Here is a 20,514-nt window from a genome sequence, read left to right as displayed (position 1 = left end):
AAACACACCTCTTCTGAATTATTCTCCCTGATGATTTAGTATCTGACTCACATAGTAATATCTGCCATTCCTCCTTCCCACTCACCAGAAACCTGGTCCAGATTCTCCCTTTAAACTTGGACTGGCTCAAATGAAAATTTGTCATAATACTGTGCAATGTTTTAAAAAGTCAGTTAAAAATGAGCAGTGCTACTCAGAAATAACATCCAGTCTCGTGCACTGTATTAAGTTTTACTGTGCTGTGCATCTATCTTCATGGAAAATGACATGCAAGATTTGCTAGAGAGCTAAGTATTAGTCAAAAAATAAAGCAATAGAAAAATTGGCAAATTTAACAAGTTGATAAATCCCGAGAATCTGACAATGTGCAACGCAGAGATTTGAGGGAGGTGGCTTTAGAGATGCTTTGGTTTCCATTTACCAGAAATTGAGGATTAGAAGCCCTATACAAGAGAGAAAACAAACTTATTACCATAACAACTAAAACGAAAAATGCTGGAATTTGCGCGAAAGGACACAATAATAGAACACCTTGATAAAGAATATTAGGGCTAAGCAAAGTCAACATGGGATTTATGAAGGAAAAACTCTTGCTTGATTAATTTGTAGGAGTTTGAGGTATGAGGAACTGGGGGTACTGGTGTGGACAGAGTACCATCATTGGACAGTAATCGAAGAGTAGGAATAAATGGACCATTTGAAGAGCAGCAGGTAGTTTCTAGAGGGCTCAGTATTCTGGCAAAATAACCCCCTCCCTACCCTACAATCATCAGCAATAGAGCTAGAAAGGGACGAAATACAAATATCCAAGTTTGCTGATACAAAATGAAACTGCGAATAGAGAGCAGGATATAAAAAGGCTTCCAGGGAATATTGACAGGCTGAGCAAGTGTGTGAGAACATGTAGATAAAGTAAAATGTGAGATAATTATTGATAAGTGTAACAATAAAGCACACTATTTGTTAAATGCAGGCATATTAGGTAATGTTGATGTCCTTAGTGTAATTGCACCAAGGTCACTGGAAAGCCAACATGCCAGTGTAGCAAATGACGAGGAGGGAAAAAATGATGTGAACCTTAGTGAATAGAGCTAGGAAACTTTATCAGGACCTTGGTGGGTTTACAACTGGAGTATAATGTGCAGTTTTGGCTTCTTTACTTAACAAATGACCCATCTCCCATAAAGGGTTCCAGAAATAGCCAAGTTTATATACTGTATGAGGAGAGACTGGCACTGTATTACTTAGAGTTTGGAAGACAAAGACAAATTAGGAAATATCTTTTATAGGCAACCTAATGTCACCTGCGGTACACCATTAACAAAAATAAGCATTTTGCTGAAATACTCTGAAAAGCTACTTCCAATCATTTTGCATTATCCAAATTATTAGCTGCCAAGTTCTACAATCTGGTTTAAAGATTACCTCTGAATCTTCATATTCCACTCACTTACTCACCAGCTACTCGCAAAATCATGGTGACAACTTAAAACTTAGTATACCTCAAAATCATACATGCAACATGCATAAGTAAACAGAAATGAATAAAATCCACACACTTACACATAGAATCCACTGGATCCATCAATGATGTCATAAATCAGCTTTGATTTGGTAGCACTGTTCTCTTCCATTGCTTCAGCACCCCCAGAACTCTTAATCCACTGCAAGACCAATCCCATAATGTAAAAACTGAAAAGAAAAAACCTTAATTGTACCTCAAGCTTCATTTGCCTCGTCTGTGAAAAGATAGAAATCATGCCTATGTGCATCATTCATTTAGACGTAAACAGAAAATAAAATTTTTTTTTGTCTTTTGACCATGTGGATAAAACACAACCAACAGCTTAAGGAATCATTCTAGTCTGCTACAGACTGCATCCCAACAAACATAAATGTTATCATTGTTAATGTAGTGATTTTTGATTTCAAGATACATTCCCCATCTACTACCACGTTCATTCATTATCTAATCACGACACTTGGAAATCCACTCAATATTGGTAGCATTAAAGATAAGCAAAGAAGGACTGGGTACTTTATTCTTTATTGTCGTCAAACAATTGGTACTGGAACATACAATCATCACAGTGATATTTGATTCTGCACTTCCCACTCCCTGGATTACAAATATTAAATATTAAAGTAGTTAAAATTAGTAAATATTAAAAATTTAAATTATAAATCATAAATAGAAAAATGGGAAGTAGGGTAGTGCAAAAAAACTGAGAGGCAGGTCCAGATATTTTGCTTTAAAGTGAATGTAATATTTTCAGGTGTATTGAATCCCTCAGCCTTGTGAGAAAGCATAGACAGGAAGTCACCTGTCAGAAATACCAATTTTTGTAATTATAACATCTTAGAAGTATGTTAGTTTGAACTTGATTTTCAAAGTATGTGTACCATGTACAACCTTCAGATTCATCATCTTGCAGGCGTTAACAATTAAACAGTAGAATCCACAAAAAAAAACACACCCACACACAAAGAATGACGATCATTCAAAATGCAAAAGGGCAAATACTGTAAATAATTTTTTTAAATCAATAAATATATGGAACATGAACTGGTGAGTTCCCAAAAGTGAGTGTACAGGCTGCAGAGTCAGTTCAGCACTGAGGTCAGCAAAGCCAGTCCAGTAGTCCAATAGTTGCAGGACAACTGCTCCTGAAGCTGGTGGTAGGGAACCTGAGAATCCAGCACCTCCCATCCAATAGTGATAGTGAGAAAGGGGGGGGCTGGAAAAACAGGCTCAGGTAGGAGATCTTGGCTGGCATGGAATAGTGGGGCTGAACACCAGTTCACTTTCCTATCTACAGCTTCAACACTTTAATCTGGCCTAAAGTCTGCCCAAGCGAAGGCTGACCTTCGTCTTCAAGATGCTATAACTGCATTCCCAAGAGTCAGGTTTGCTGAATCCTTCAGGAGAATGTAAAACAAAACCTAGTTCATTTACTCCAGTGGTTCCTAAACTTTTGTGCTTGTCAGCTCTAAGACCACATACCAAACCTTTCCCTTTCCAGCCATTACACAACTATTAAAAGCTTCTATTTACAAATGCAGTGAAAGAAAATGGAAACTGTAAATTCAAAGCAATGACAAGTAATTGCAAAGATTATTCAAAGCCACAAATAAAATTAAAGTAAAAACAATTTATCAATTTTAGAGTGTACATCAGTAGTCCAATTATTTAGAACTTCATTGCTTCTTCACCTTTTAATGAGATTAATAAGCTTGGTGCAGTGGTATCAGCTTCTCAACATTTGAATGTCACTCAGGAGACTGATTCCTACATTCAGTAACTTGCAGTCCATTCCATTGCTTTGAAAGAAGTTGGACATCTGCACTGAAACTACGCTCCACTAAATATGATGTTCTAAAGGCAATAAGGAACATCCTGACCTTATTTCCTCATTGCAGGATAGCACTCAGATTTCTTTCTGCAACAAAAAGTCTTGATATGATTTTTTTTTATTATTAAAAGCCCAAGCTTCAGCTCAGTTATTTCATAGCAAGATCAGCTCTTCCTTCATCCTTCCTGATAATTCAATTCCTGAACACTTGTAATGAGGAATTAACAACCAATCTAGAATTTGGATTGAGAGAAGATTCTAAAATCTCTCTGACACATCTTAATGCAGCTCACCCAGGTGGGCACAGTTTATTTGATCATCCGTTATCCTTTCCTTCTCTTCCAAGACAGAGGGGCTCAGAAATTGGAAAAGGGTGTGACGGCAATTTTGCACTTAAATAGGGTAAACTTGGACAGAGATACAGAGACAACTGATTTGACTTTGATAAGACTCACATAGGTATCCCTGTAGCTGAAGATTGATTTCATTAAACTTTAAACAATTCTGACAAGTACGCAATGTCATGACTAATATTCTTGAATCAATTACTGAACAAAGCATTTGAGTCTTCAGAGACCTTTATCAGTTTCAAAAAGAGTGCACAAAACCATCTCAGGCAGCTTCCTTTTGAGAGCCATCTGATTTCTGTGTGCAACAGCAAGCATTCAAACTGTTCATCATTCTCAATACAAAGCTCTCAAAATAGTCAAGAATTCAAAGCATACGACTTGATTTTATTTACCACTCTGATAACATTTTTAACTGATAAAATGTCATGATTTTTGCAGCCGATCACTTGTATTTGTTTGTAGCAGATGATGTCTGAATTACACAATAAATAGTAAATATGTTTAGGAACAACTTTTTCCAAGGATGTAACCCAAGGGTGGCAGCCTGCCGTTGATCCACATCCACTGGCATTTCATCTATTCGTCTTTGAACAGAGTATTCGCTGAGAAGAATCCCTTTAATTATTGGGTCTGGTGACTCATGCAAAACCTTACACAAACTTCCCTTGCTTGCAGCAGAACCAGCTCTTCAATTGTGGGGCTTTCCAGATTTAGCAATGAAATGCTGTTTGAAGCACCTTGATAAAGTTTAAGGGAATGGGGGATTCTCAGATCCCTGTAAACAATGAATTAAGTACTGACTATGTCTGTGACTGCAGTGTGTTTGAATAATGTCTCACAGCTGCTTTCTTTGGAGCAAGATAGGGTTGAAGTTCACCCAGATCCACGTAAGATGTCTCTGGGCTTTTCACACCTTTTGATTTTGACAAAAAGCAGGACCTGATGGAAATTAGACAGAACATTCCTTTCTTAATTAAAGCATAAATTTGACGGATGTTCTTATCTTTGTCATTAAGTTGTGGCTCCAGCAAACCAGGTAGGACATTCCTTTCTTTAATTAAGGTGGCTGGAGTGTCTAACAAATTGATTGTACTTCTGTATCAATAGACCATTGACTTGGCCAAAATGGTTATCAAACTGATTGTTCTTTTGTATCGGTGGCCTTATAACTTCTGACATCAGGCAGCGAACTTGTAGAACCGCCGGGGAGATGAGAAAGGTTCTCTCCCTGATGTCGGGTCCAAGTTCACTCGCTGGCTGAGCTCGAAGAAATAAACGGGTGAAGAGATAAGTGCTGCCGTTATTTGTTTCAGCAAAGTTACGTTTACACCCCAACCATCACTGTTTTGTTGAGAAGTGCTGGCAAACAAGTTTTGACATGTTTTCCTTGTCTGAAAGTTTTCATGAAGTGATTGAAAAAAAATCAGCCAGGTTCTTGTTTGCTTTACCAGAGTGTATTCTCTTCGAATGCCCAAGGAGCCTGGATGGATTCATTGTCCCATTTAAAACAAAACATTGGCTGCTGTCAGACGCAGTGTGCTGGTACAAGTCCATATTTCAGATACTCCACAATATACTGTCTACACTTTTTCCATTCAGTCTGCTTCTACCATTTTTGTCCACAGTCAGTCACCTTTATTTACATCCAACCTCAAGTGCTGCGATCAATATAGGGGAAGTTATGACATCATAATAGCGCAGACAAAACCTGACTCTCTGCCTCAAGATACATGAAGTGAGGCATTGCTATCTTGATTGGGCAATGGGATAGAAAAATGTGGTCAAAAGGACAGATTCTGAACGTTACCCTGTTGAACAACATACCCTAATTCACAGGAATTGTGTCACTACACAGAGTATGGGAATCATACCAACTAACACTATACTTTAGTAGCGAATGCCTATAAAGCCCAGGCCAGGCCCAGAAATAACACAGTTGCTTCAGGTCAGATTTCTCATGAGGTCAAATACAGAAGCGTCACATTACCTTTCAACAACTATAACATACTTCAAGTATTGTCGATGAGAACTGTGGATTAGCAAGAGGTGATTATAATCAATGAGGCACTGAGGATCAAATGCTTATAATAAGTAATTCATTTCTTAAATTAAGCATGTAATCCCTCAGCTGCCCCCATTGTTACCGAGTGTCTCTCTCCCCCCCCCACCAAACCTAACCCCCCCGTCATCTTTATTGCCCCCTTAGAAATTCCCAGCATCCCCAGGGGCAATATCACCCACATTGGGAACCGTTGGTTTAAGACTGTTCAAAAGTACATTTCTTAAGGGGAAAATCATAGGCTGCAGATTAGACCATAAGACATAGGAGCAGAATTAGGCCATCTGGTCCATCGAGTCATTCAATCATGGCCGATCCTTTTCCACCCCCCTCCTCAACCCCAGTTCCCAGCCTTCTCCCCATAACCTTTGATGCCATGTCCAATCAAAAACCTATCAATCTCTGCATTCAATACACACAACGACCTGACCTCCACAGTTGCATGTGGCAACAAATTCCACAAATATACTACCCTTTGGCTAAGGAAATGTCTCTGCATCTCTGTTTTGAAAGGGCACCCCTCTATCCTGAGGCTGTGCCCTCTTGTCCTAGACTCCCCCCACCATGGAAAACATCCTTTCCATATCTACTCTGTCTAGGCCTTTCAATATTCAAAAGGTTTCAAAGAGATCCCCACCCCATCCTTCTGAGTTCCAGCAAGTACAGACCCACGGCCATCAAATGTTACTCATATGATAACCCTTTCATTCCTGGAATCATACTTGTGAACCTCCTCTGGAACCTCTCCAATGCCAGCACATTTTTTTTAAAAATGAGGGGCCCAAAACTGTTCACAATACTCAAAGCGAGGCCTCACCGGTGCCTTTTAAAGCCTCAACATCACATCCTTGTTCTTGTATTCTCGACCTCTCGAAAATGAATGCTAACATGGCCTTCCTCACCACTAACTCAACTTGCAAGTTAACCTTTAGGGTGTTCTGCACAAGGACTCCCAAGATTACAGTGATCGTAGTCCAGAAGAAGTACATCTAATAGATTTATGGGCAACATCGCTGCACATCACAAGTGCCATCTGTTGACTTAATACTTTATACCACAGACAAATAAATAGGGCAACTTGCCCAACTGTTGGGCATTCTAGAGGCACATCATTTACAAAACAGTTCAAGTACCCATCACTTCAAGTATCCAAGCATCCAAATGGCATTTGTAAATTAATTGTAAAAGGATTCTTTTGTTTCTGTAATTACTTTTGTGTGGCATGTCCTTTCAAACAGAAAAGGGAAACTGGGCTAGCAACTGGATACTCATCAGACTGAAGGTTTATTAAAAAAAAAAGACCAGGAATTAGAAGAGATGAAGTAAAATGAAGCAAAATCAAGATGAGGGAGCAAATTGGATAGAGACTGGCTTTGTGGGAGAAGCCAGAGCATGGTAGTAGATGATTGCCTCTCAGACTGGAGGCCTGTGATTAGTGGAGGGATCAGTGTCCATTGCTGTTTGTCAAATATCAACGATCAGGATGATAACGTGGTTAACTGGACAGCAAACTTGTGGATGACAAGATCGGGTGTGTAGTGGACAACAAGAAAGAACATCATGGGTTGCAGCAGGTTCTGGATCAACTGGGGGGAAAAAAAAAGAGAGGGCTGAAAAACAGTAAATAGAATTTAATGCAGACAAATGTGAGGTGTTGCATTTCAGTAGTTACACAACCAGGATAGATCTTACACAGTGAACGGTAGAGCTCCGAGGAGTGTGGTAGAACAAAGGGATCTAGGAATACAGGTCCATAATTTGTGGAAAGTGGTACAGGTAGATAGGGTCATAGAGAAAGATTTTGGCACATTGGCCTTAATAAATCAGAGTACGAGTACAGGAGATGGGATGCTATGCTGGAGGTGTACAAGGCATTGGGGGGGGGGGGGACCTAATATGGAGTATTGTTTTGATTACCTACCTACGGGAAAGATATAAATAAGGCTGAAAGATTACAGAGAAATTTACAAGGATGTTGCCGGGTCTGGAGGACCCAAGATATATGGAAAGACTGAATAGCTTAGGACTTTATTCCTTGGAACATAAGAGATTGAGAAGATATTTGACTGAGATATACAAAATGAGGGGTATAGATAGGGCAAGTCCAAGCAGGCTTTTTCCACTGAGGTTAGGTGGGACTACAACTAGAGGTCATGGGTGAAGGGTGAAAGGTTTAAGGGAAGCATGGATGGAAACTTTTTCCACTCAGAGGGTTGAGAGTGGGGAATGAGCTGCTAGTCCAAGTGGTGCATGCGAGCTCCATTTCAACATTTAAAAGAGACGAGACAGGCACAAGGATGGTAGGGGTACGGAGGGATATGATCCTGGTGTAGGTCAACTGGAGTAGGCAGTTGAAGTGGCTCTGCACAGAGTGGATGAGCCAAAGGGCCTGTTTTGTGCTGAACTTTTCCGTGACTTTATGAATCTAAAATAGCAAGTCAGGAACAGGAGAAACAAAAAGGAGGAAGATTGGACTGAGAGCAGGTAAAGGCTTTCATGAAAATGTCAAAAAGAACTAAGTTCTTGGTGGGATTTTACTGTATGCACACAATGATATTAATATCAGTACCAGGAAGTCATTAGCAACAACGCATCATCAATTGTTAATGGGGTACCTAACTTGCCACCAAGTTAAATCTTATTATTCTGAGTTTTAGCTTTGCATGAATACAGGGTCACAGCAATTCAAATTATTAATGTATTGTACAAGAGTAAGATAGAGGTGTCATTTTAGTGAAACTGAAGCTGAGGTGGTAGAACTTTTGGGTACTGCAGTTAAGAATGTTAACTCCTTGCCCAGAGTCATTACCACTATTTAAGTAGCCATGAACTACATTTTCCTCAACATTAATTTGACATCAAACACTATTCATTACAAATAAACCATATAGAAGCCGCTATCCTATTTTTGTATGGAGACTGGCATGCATTGGTACAAAGAACAACTAATCCAAAAATCAAGCCACTTACCTGTAGCTTGCTGGCGTATTGTACAGGGAATTGCAGCTCACTTGTATTTTATAGTCAAAAATTACTGGACATTCTTTCAGTGCATATCCCAGAAGATCCTCTCTGATTATTATCACAGTCACCCCAGCACAGCCAATATTCTTCTGTGCACCAGCAAAAATTAAACCAAACTGCAGAAGGGAATAAATTTACTGTTTCATTGCCTTTTATCCTTGCACCCAATTACTAACAACAGACAACAGTAAAACTCCATTAATACAGTACATTTAATACTTCAGTGGTTCCAGACCATCAGATGGAATGTTTTGGCATTTCAATAGACTTACAGATGTTCTAGTTTACTAATAAACCAAACCACTTTGTTTCAAGACATAACACAGCAGATTATTTTTTCAGTAAAGGAGGATTGTAGCAAATACCACCAGGGAAGGTAAATGCTGAGCCACTTGACCTCTGAAATCACAGGGTGGATTTTCAGAGTTTTACTGAGTGGATTAATACAAGGTTTAGTTTTAAATTCATTGCAATTTTCCACGAACTGTTAAAAAACATAAGCAGCTATCAGCTGCCCAGACACAGATTGGTTTTCTGCTATACCAAAGTCTAGAAAGTCCAAATATTCAGAAATATTCAGCAAGTTATTAGTGTAAGGAAACAAATTCCATACTAAATGAGTGTGTATATATAAACAACTTTTGAAGTATCAGTATAGAGAACTGTACTGGTTTAAAAAAATGCATTCCATACAGTTGGGTTCTGTTGCTAGGCTCTACAAACACTCTCAATAACGAATATGCTGAACAGTATTGATCCTCACTGGGCAAAACTCTGCCCAGGTACTTGGCACATTTTCCAAATAGCAGGCCACGTAGCCCAGACCTGGAGCAAAGGTTGTCTGGATCAACAGCAGTCTTTGTTGCAGAGTTAAATGCAACATCTGGAGAAAAAGGTCTGGGATATTTCTACAAGATCCTGTTGAATTGAATTCGTTCCCCCCCCCACCCCAAATACAATTATAGGAAGCTCTTAAACTAAACACAAATCTTACTCTTCTACTTATTGCCACATTCTATCAGGTTGTTTAAAAAAAAGTTGAGGAATACCAAAAGTTGAGCTCTATTTACCATACCTTTCTAGCTTTAACTAGAAACAATAGAAGGATACTAAGGTGGAGTAAACAGAGTTAGCAACAAAAGAAAAGCACAATCGTTACTATAGTAAACAAGTCTACAGCATACATGCACTTTAATTTTTTTATATATGAGTGTGTGTATATTATATAAATTTCATATTCTAAGAAAGGTACAGTCAGGGTAGCTACCTCATGGTTGAGTTATCAAAAACAAAAGGGCATAGATTCTAGGGCAAGTGGTTACATTACAAAACAAAAAGTAGCTTATATCAGGGAATGCACTCCCCAAGGAAAGTAGAATCAAATATAGTCATTACATTTAAGAAGCATCTAGATAGTTGCTTAAGTAGGCAAGCCATTGATGAGAGAGAGCTAATGTGGACAGATAGGATTAGTATAGATTATGAGCCAAAGAGTCCATTTCCGTGTTGTATGACTCCATATCAGATCCTGCCATGAAATGTACATTTTGTTGAGAGACTGACAATACACAAATTTTAATTGTCTTGAAAGCAAAATACTTGCCACATAGCACTCATTTTCTACTACAAAAAGAGCCTAAAGACTTTAATGTGTTGGCGTCAGTGATGCAAGTAGGAGGACAACCACATCCAGTCATTCTGCTGAAGGGCTGCTGGCTCATGTCTCTAACAATTCAACAGCTTTCAGTGAGCCTCACTGCTGGAATTACCATTGGAGAGCCAACCCTAGTTCACTTCCATCTGTCCATCTCAAGGTAACCAGTTAACCAAGTTCTTGGTTCCACCCCCTCCCCCACCCCAGCACCTCAATGTAGGGAGACACCTTGCTCTCAACGTAGTTTGCACATGACCTTTAAGATCCAGACCAGCCCACTATACAACTGGAACCCAAAACAGTCAGGCCCTGTCAGCCCTGTGTTGGCCAGAAAGAACTATTGTCTACAAATCAGTAAATTTGAATGAATTCAGGGCAGTGGAAGCAGGCAGCCCAATTGTCTTTGTTCTTGCTGTGTGCTTGGGGATGGAGGCTGCCATTTTATGAACACATTCTGTTCTCCATTTTGTGAATCACTCACTTAACTTGATCAGTGGTTTAAAGAAGAGACAATGATGCCTCGGGTAATCTGAACTAGGGACTATTTCCAAATAAGGCATTATTTGTGAGTTGTTCTTTGGCTGGATTTGTGGTAAACTATATATATATATATATATATATAGTAACTGGGTTAACTGTCTGGACACGCCCCTCTGCTGACTGCCCCTGTGGCTCCTCCCACACAGTCCTGTATAAAGGTGTTTGCCTTGCCCCTCCCCCTCAGTCCGGGGCAGACACTCACCATGGAGGTCGTATTGTACAGCGAATAAAAGCCTTTCAGTATTTTACCAAACCTCAGTCTTTTGGAGTTATTGTAGGTGCTTCAGGATTTTAACATGCAGGTTTGTGAATGTCAGCCTGTGTGATTCAAGTTGATTGAGAACAAAGAGTGATAAATTACCAACTGTCATTTGCTGGGAAGAGGGAATAAATGGATGCTAGCCTGGAAGATGGAACAGAGCCAATATAAAGGTGTTAACGGTTAATGACAGTGGAATGCAATATTTGAATTGGTAAGAAATGAATGTAAAAAACAGACACTTTTATAGTTGTAGAACAACTATCGCAGATATGAGGTGCCCCACAGATATGTGGAGATTCGAAATGGAACTACGAAGATGATGTGGCCAGCAGCAGAAACTCCTTTTTAACTGGTAAAATCTTTTCTGGTCTGACTGCTCATGCAAGGTCAGGAAAACTTAGTTGAAGTGCACACATGTATTGGTTGTACAAGGTCAATAAAGACAACAACGTCATTAAGACAATAAAGGTACTTGTTGGTAAATACAGATTTCTGATCATTATTTCAAGGGGTGATTTTTGTAACACTTGGATTGGGTATCTGGCTCAAATGTCAGTACAAAGCAAACATTAAAAGCAGATCTCCTCAATGAGACAACTATTATAATGCAGCCAAATAAAAGTGGGGATTGAAATCCTTCCATAGAAGAACAGAAGTAAAAACATTGTCAATACTATTGTATTCAAAGTGGTAGATTTCCAGAAAGAGAAGCCCAGAAATTGAAGTAGTTTTAGAAACTTGATAGAATACTAGAATGAATGGGAAAGAAAGTTTAAATTTTGTCCTATCTAGATGGCAAGAGCTTTCAAACAGAGTCATCTGGGAGTTGTAGTGTACGAACCACAAATAGCTGATGTAACAGAATACTATAGTTTATTGCTAAGGAATGGAATACAAACATAAGGAGAGATGCTTCAGGATGACAGGAAGGTAAAGGCGTATGGCAAGCTCACCTTTATTATTTGAGAACTAAGTTCAAGAGTCGGGAAATAACGTTGCAGCTTTATTAGACTCAAGTTAGACCACATCTAGAGTATTACATTCAATTCTGGTCACCCCATTACAAGAAGTCAGTCAAGGTTTCAGAGGGTGCAGAAGGGTTTTACCAGGATGCTGTCAGAATTAGAGGGCATGTGCTGCAAGGAGAATTTGGACAAACTTGAATTATTTTCTCTGAAGTGGTGGAGGCTGAACGGAGATCTGAAAATGGTTTATAAGATTGAGGTATTATTGATAAGTAGACAGCATGACCAGCTTCCTTATGGTTAAAAAGGTCTAATACTAGAGGGCATACATTTAAGATGAGAGGGGGAAAATTCATAGGAGATGTGAGAGGCAAGTTTTTATTTCAGATACACAGAAGTGTGGGTGCCTGGCCTGTGCTGCCTTTGGTTTTGCTTCCAGCAACAGCCAAGGTATTCAAATGGCTCATGAATGAGCAGGAAATGGAAGGATGTGGACCATGTCAGCAGAAAGAATTAGTCTGGTTGGGAAGTTATTAAATTCATCACAGCATTTAGTGCCTATGGGTCTGTACCTGTCTTGTTCTCCATATTCTATGTCCCTTTTTCTTCTTGACTAAATTTAGGACAGAGTCATCCAAGGTTCTCTTACCATCCGTGTCCTCACCAGAATGCGCCGATCCTGAACTCTGATCAGCTGGTCTCTAAACGACTCACACGTCAGACAGGGACTCGTCTGATAGCAGCGCCTCCTAATCAACACCCCTTAAGCTCCAGTCACAATCTGACCTTCCCCAATTTAGTTCTTTCCCACACGATCCAATTTTATCCTTGCTCATAGCTACCTTAAAAAGGAGTTATGGTCACTATCCCCAAAATGTTGACCCATTATCAGGTTTGTCACCTGGCCCGAACCATTTCCCAAAAACAGTTCTAGTTTGTTTTCTCCCTCTCTAAGGGCCATTTCAGGAATCCCTCTTGGATACACTGAAGAACTTTTGCCCATCTAATCCTCTTCATTAAATTTTGGAGTTTACAGAGAATGGTGCGGAAAGCAAAAAACATCCAGTAAGCTGCAGTTCTGTGGGCAAAAGTGCCTAGTTAATGAGAGAGATCAGAGGAGAATGGCCAGACTGGTTCAAGCTGACAGGAGAGAGACAGTAACTCAAATAACCATGTGCTAGAACAGTGGTGTGTAGAAGCACATGTCTGAACTCTCAATAAAAAACCTTGAAGTGTTTGGGCTACAGAAGACCTTAAACATACACTCAGTGGCCACTTACAATTTTTTGGCACCCATCTAATTTGACTTGAATACATCTTTCCTATATAAAACCCAAAGTTGTTCCATGTTCTGTCTATGCAACAGAAGAAGTGCGCCAAACACTTGTTCCCCCCACCACCCCACCCCAGTGGTAGTATAGAGGCAACAGTAGATGAGAATAGAAGGTTAGGACTTACCTTGCTGACATCCACTGGCTTTGAAAGAAAACTTGATGACATGTCACAGACTAGCACTGTTCCCTTTGTGTCAGGGATAAAGGGGAATTCCACACCATGAACAGTCTCATTGGCACAATAATAGACATAAGAGGCATTTGGGTTCAAATTCCAACACTGTGGATCAGGGATACCTGCAGAACAAGAGAATAAACCTTTGGTCTATATACCACGATAGCTGTAATAGATCAGCCAGAATTCCACAGAGAAAATACAAGTCCTTACTTCTGTATGCATCAAGCTTGGGATGGACAATGTTCACCTTTCCATATCTCTCTGCTTCTTTGGCTGCATTAGCAGACCAGGCTCCCGTAACTACGTAATCTGCACACCTTTCTTCTTTCAATCCAATAAGATTTAGAGGTACAGCACTGAACTGGCCAGTTCCACCTCCCTGGAGGAAAATCACCTTGTAGTTTTCTGGGATTTTTCTACATTAAGACACAAGACAGAGGCTGAAGATAAAGCTTCTCTTTCATACAAAAAGTCAGTACTTTACCCCAAGTGATTGTTTCAATGTAATTTTCAAAACAAAGAAAATAATCTTCACAGGTTTGCAGAAAACCAGTTCAAAAGATACAAGTGTTCCACCAACAGCATCATTAATAGCTTGTACAACCAATAGCTACAATTGAAGTATGGCTGCTCTTTCAGTACAAGGTACAAACCAAGTCTCAGATCCCACAAGCAGCAATGCAAAAATAAGAGGAAGTCACAAGGAAAGGTGTTCATTTGGGCAACTTCCCTTCTTTGAACAATTCGTTATTTTAATGTTTTACATCCACACTGAGAGACAGAGCCTTGGTTTATTCTTGGAGTGGGGGGGGGGGAAAGGGGAAAAAGACATTCATCCCTTAAATAATACAAATGATAGTAAGTATGTAAATAACCTAACCGATAAAATTGTTACCAAGGACACACAAGTTGAAAAGTGTATCCATCAGACTGCATTATCATTATGATTCCAGTAAGTATTTTTTCTTATAACCAGTATACAAGTTGAACTCAATTCTACAGGTGAATATTGTAGAAAAGGTGAAATGCCAGTGGAGTCCAGCACCCGAACTAGTCACCACCACAAAGATGGCACAGGAGCAGAGGACCAAACACATTGACTATGCACATCCAAAACCCTTCCAGTGAAATGGAGAACACCACAAGTCGTAATGAGGCCTTGCTTGAGAGATGCTAAGGCCTACGCCTGCAATGCCTTGCTGGCCCATCTGACAGCTTGTTGTGACCAAAGGCCTTGGAACTGTTTTTAAAAAAGCTCACCAAGGGATTAAAATATTTTAAAAATAGTTTTAATTAAAAAAAATTAGTATCAGAGACAGATTTAAAGTATTGAAATTTTAAAAAAACAAACCACTCTGTTACTCTGGTTGGCAATCAGTGTGAGTGGTGTGCCACAGGAGTCAGTGCTGGGCCCGCAACTGTTCACGGTATACATTAACGATCTGGAAGAAGGGGCCCAGTGTAGTGTATCTAAGTTTGCTGATGATACTAAATTGAGTGGAAAAGCAAAGTGCAGAAGATACAGAGAGTCTGCAGATATTACATATATATTAGATATTATATATGTTAAGTGAGTGGGCAAGGGTCTGGCAGATGGAGTACAATGTTGGTAAATGTAAGGTTATCCACTTCGGAAGGAAAAATAAAAGAGCAGATCATTATTTAAATCGTTAAAAAAAATTGCAGCATGCTGCTGTACACAGGGACTTGGAAGTGCTTGTGCATGAATCAAAAGATTGGTTTGCAAGTGCAGCAGGCCATCAAGGCGGCAAATGGAATATTGCCCTTCATTGCTAGAGGGATTGAATTCAAGAGCAGGTAGGTCATGCTGCAACAGTACAGGGTACTGGTGAGGCTGCACCTGGAGTACTGTGTGCAGTTCTGGTCTCCTTCCTTGAAGGAGGATATTCTGGTTTTGGAGGTGGTGCAGAGGAGGCTCACCAGGTTGATTCCAGAGATGAGGGGTTAGACTATAAGGAGAGATTGAGCTGCAGGGGACTGTATTCGCTGGAATTCAGAAGAACGAGAGGATATCTGATAGAAACATATGAAATTATGAAAACAATTGATAAGACAGAGGCAGGAAAGTTGTTTCCACTGGTAGGTGAGACTAGAGCTAGGAGACACAGCCTCAAGATTCAGGGGAGTAGATTTGGGACAGATAAGGAGGAACTGCTTCCCCCTCAGAGAATATTGAATCTGTAATTCTCTGCCCAATGAAGCAGTGGAGGCTACTTCAGTAAATATCTTCAAGACAAGTTTGGATAGATTTTTCCATAGTAGGGGAAATTAAGAGTTATGGGGAAAAAGCAGGTAGGTGAAGAGGAATCCATGGCCAGATCAGCCATGATCTAATTGCATGGTGGAACAGGCTCGATGGGCCAGATGGCCTACTCCCGTTCCCATTTCTTAGGTTCTTATGTTAACTCAGCCTCACATAGGTTTTCAACTCAAGATTAGCCATCTCATTAAAATTGTTAGGTTAACATATCTAGCCACAAATGGCTTAAGCTCAAAAGACCAGACGCATGCCTGCTGGACAGTATGTGCCCCACAAGGATGAACAGCAGATGCACTATCTTCTGCTCACCACCTTGAACCACCTTACAATAAGCATGTGTGAAATCAGAAACATATTTTTAAGTAAGATGTAGCAGGCAACTCTGAAAGCAGCACATGTGACTTCATGCAATAATGCCAATACAAGGAAGTATTTAAGCACTGGTGCCTACTGCCTTTTCCCCCCACAAGTGTAAAGATCTGTATTAATTTACCAACTACATCCAACAAAATTCAAATACATCTGCATGCTAAACTATGGAGTGCAGAGTACATTGTAAAAAATTAACTGCACCAAGAGGATAAAATACACTTGCTCCTTACAGTAGTTCTCGCAAGTCATTTTCTGCAGCGTTGACAATTTTGAGGAAGTCTGCTGATCTGTGGCTCATTTCTGTTTAAAGATGAGAATGGAGTTAGAAGGTAATTGCCAAATTGCATTAAGATAAATCAAATGCTTTAGGTCTTACCTAGAACACTAATTCCCAGTCCATTGTAATCCAGCAGCTCTTTTTGTGCTTGAAGCAAGACCTGAAAAGGTACAAGAACCCTTCTGAGTACCATCGTCATCAACACAAAACCAAAGTGAATTATAAAAGTAATGACTTCTACCAATATTTCCAGAATTCCATTTTGCCACTTCCTCGCTACACAAGGAATATCTAGTCCAATAGTGCCAACACAAAAAAAGTATATTAGCACCAGTGAGTTCCATCTTTCCCCATACACTGGAATTCTTTGAAGAAATAACAAGCAGGATAGACAAAGGAGAACTGGTTGATGTTCTGCTCTTGGAATTGCAGAAGGCCTTTGACAAGGTGCCACACGAGGCTGCTTAACAAACTATGAGTCCACGATATTACAGAAAAGATTCTAGCATGGATAAAGCAGTGGCCGATTGGCAGGCAGTAAAGAGTGAGAATAAATAGAGCCTTTTCTAGTTGGCTAACAGTGACTAGTGGTGTTCCACAGGGGTCTGTGCTGGGACCGATTCTTTTTACATTATACGTCAATGATTTGGATGATGGAATTGATGGCTTTGTGGCCAAATTTGAGGACAATGCGAAGATAGGTGTAAGGACAGGTAGTTTTGAGGAAGCAGAGGTGCTATAGAAGGAATTAGACAGATTAGGAGAATGGGCTAAGAAACGGCAAACGAATACAGTGTCCGTAAGTATATGGTCATGTACTTTGGTAGAAGTAATGAAAAAGTTGACTATTTTCTAAATGGAGAGAAAATTCAAAATCCTGAGGCACAAAGGGACTTGGGAGTCCTTGTGCAGGATTCCCTAAAGATCAATTTGCAGGTTAAATTTGCAGTGAGGAAAGAAAATGCAATGTTAGCGTTCCTTTGAATAGGACTAGGATATTAAAAGCAAGGATGTAATGTTGAGAATTTATAAAGCACTGATGAGGCCTCACCGAGTATTGTGAGCAGATTTGGGCCCCTTATCTTAGGAAGAATGGGCTGAAACTGGAGACAGTTCAAAGGAGGATCGCAAAAATGATTCCAGGATTGAATAGTTTGTCGTATGAAAAGCATGTGATGGCTCTGGGCCTGTATTTACTATTCAGAAGAATGAGGGGGGAATCTCATTGAACCCTATCGAGTGGTGAAAGGTCTTGATAGAGTGAATGTGGAGAGGACGTTTCCTCTGGTGGGAGGGTCTAAGACCAGAGGACAGCCTCAGAATAGAGGGGTGTCCATACCAACTGTCCCACTTTTAAAGAAGATATTTTTGATCCTATAGTTGGATTCCTACAAGTACCCACAAAACAAAACACAAATTAAGCACCCTGTAATTTGACTGATTCCTTCATTCCCTTAAAAATTGAGTGAATATGAATGCGAATTAGGACAACATCACCCCCTCACCCCCAAATTCTTTTAAGCTTTATTTTTAAGGAGTGAGTAATAGCATTTATTTCTAAGTGCCCTGGAGATATGTCCACAGTACTGTTGGGCAGTAAGCTCAAGGGCTTAACACAGTAACAATGAAGAAACAGCAAAATAAAGGTAATGCCAGACTTGGAAGGGAACCAACAGGTGGTGGTGGTCTTTGTGCCTGCAGCTTTTGTCCTTCTTGGTGCAGGAGGTCATGGGCAAGAGAGATGCTCTTAGATTAGCCAGGGCGAGCAACTGCAGTGCATTTTGGAGGTGGCTCAGATGGCTGCAATTATATAACATGAGGGAATGAACATGTTCAGACGGTTTTATTGGAACTCCAAATAAATCTGGCTGCTTTGTCCTGGATGGTGCCGAGCTTCTGGTAAGCTGTTGGAGTTAAACTCATGCTTCAAAAGAGGAAAGATTCATACAATTAATTAAACATTCTGCACATGTACAAAAAGCACAGGAATTCATCCGATTAAACAAGGAACACCTGTGCTCCACATGTCCAACTTCTGACTTGCTCTTGTAAACACTGTTAATGAGGTTATACTAATTAACAACCTCATTTAATAGTGAGGTTATATTAATTAGTATTTATTTGCTGCTGGCATTGTTTGTGGTTAATGAGGTCAGGATATTGATGCAAAGGACCCAGTGATTGGAGTGTTAACAAATATCAAGACTAAGTGGATAGATTCATTCTTGCTGGACGCCAAGACTTGTGGCAAAAACATTACAAGCCACTTAAAAATCCGCACCAAATATAATCTAGGTTTTGCATCACCACAATAAGGCACGCAGGCCAACTGGTGTGTGGACACTCCCTGGTGCTCGTGAAACAGATCCCCAGCTATAGGTAAATAGCCCCACTACCTTGTGGGCAGCCTCAGGAGTGACGAAGCATATAGCAGCGAACCCAGACAGAAAATCTTAGGTGGAGTCCTCCCACCTCCTCCTGCAGCCAAGCTGGTGCCAAACATAATGCTTAGCTTTCCTGTGGACTACAGCAGTGAGGCCGGGAGAGGACTTTCATGACTGGGTATCCCAGGATCTCCATACCTTCCGCCCAGGCTTGTACCCTGGAAAGGACCCTCCAGTGCCACTTACTCCATTGTCCTTTGAGGTAGACAGATGAATCGTCATCATGTTTCTGTGTAGCACAGTACCAAGTCAAATTGTCTGTTCTCTGATTGACACCAGAGCATGGTACACTGAGAAACTAGGAAGAGATAACCAGGCCAGACAGAGGAAAAGATTCGAGGATGTGCTCAAATTCATCGTCCTCACCAGCTTCTGGGAATATCTAGCCCATGGATACATGAAGTAGAGAGGAGCATTTGGCATTGAGGGCTTCAAGTCCAGCGTGTACAGAACTAACCACTACACACCCCATCAACCCCATTTGCCACTTTAGAATCACAAAACTAGAGTGAGAGATAGTCATTGTCAATTCTGAAGGAATGGCTCAGAAAATTGAATAGACACATCTGGCAGCATCAGCTCATGCTAGAGTTTAAAAGACAAACAAAAGGCAGTTGTAAAGGTAAAAAATGAAGGCATATGAATGGCAATTCATCAAAATGCATTTGTCAGTGAATAAAGGTTTTACAAAACAATGTATTCAATGTACATGGTCATCCCACTGTAAAAGTACCAGGAAGAAAAAAAAAGGAAATATATAGGCCTTATTATAACTAACTGCTATCTACTTACCCGGTCATTAAACAGGCTATACATTCAATTACTTTTATAATCATGGATTAGAAAGATCTGAAGTTACACATTAGCCACAGTTGCTTCTATAGAGATCATACAAATGAAAGATGGCTCAGACTAAATTTGGCATCCAATTGTAATAATTCAATAGCATTATAAGAACTATAATATTCAGATGAAGCACAAAATATTCTAGCTCTGGTTATTTTTCAGTTTTCTGGCATTACCAATGTGACTTGTTTAAATAAAAAGACAGGAGGTGAAGAACTATAGATCAGTTAGTTTAACATCTATTGTTGGCAGCAAGGTACCAGTCAATAATCAATTGGGCAAGCTGAATATTACCAGTCCTAACGAACATGGTTTTATGAAAGGCAAATAACACTTAACAAATTTACTCAAATTCTTTGAGGATGTGACAGGTGGAGTTGATTGAGGGGAACCTGTAGATGTATTTAGATCTCAAAGGACATTTGACAAGGTTGTACACACAAGGCCGCTACACAAATTAAGAGTAACAAACATTAGATAAAAGGTGATTAACACTAACTGAAAATTGTCTATCACACAGAGAATAAGTGCTGAATAAATGGTCTTTATCAGGCTAGAGGAATGCATCTAGTGGA

General features: G+C 40.0%; 1 protein-coding gene across 1 annotated transcript in view; it reads right to left on the bottom strand.

Annotated features, from left to right (window-relative positions):
- The window catches only part of LOC140211392 (phosphoserine aminotransferase-like), a 30,747-nt gene that overhangs the window by 4,183 nt on the left and 6,050 nt on the right, over positions 1-20,514 (bottom strand). Inside the window, exons 2-7 of the mRNA XM_072281080.1 lie at positions 16,749-16,809; positions 16,603-16,672; positions 13,930-14,135; positions 13,666-13,838; positions 8,733-8,902; positions 1,564-1,692 (exon numbers count right to left, since the gene is read on the bottom strand). Of these exons, the coding sequence (XP_072137181.1) occupies positions 1,564-1,692; positions 8,733-8,902; positions 13,666-13,838; positions 13,930-14,135; positions 16,603-16,672; positions 16,749-16,809 (809 nt within the window). The remainder of the gene's footprint in view (positions 1-1,563; positions 1,693-8,732; positions 8,903-13,665; positions 13,839-13,929; positions 14,136-16,602; positions 16,673-16,748; positions 16,810-20,514) is intronic.

This window comes from Mobula birostris, chromosome 17 (assembly GCF_030028105.1).
Source record: "Mobula birostris isolate sMobBir1 chromosome 17, sMobBir1.hap1, whole genome shotgun sequence".
NCBI lineage: Eukaryota > Metazoa > Chordata > Chondrichthyes > Myliobatiformes > Myliobatidae > Mobula > Mobula birostris.
The sequence above is the reverse complement of the archived record's forward strand: the minus strand, read 5'-3'. Positions and strand labels throughout refer to the sequence as shown.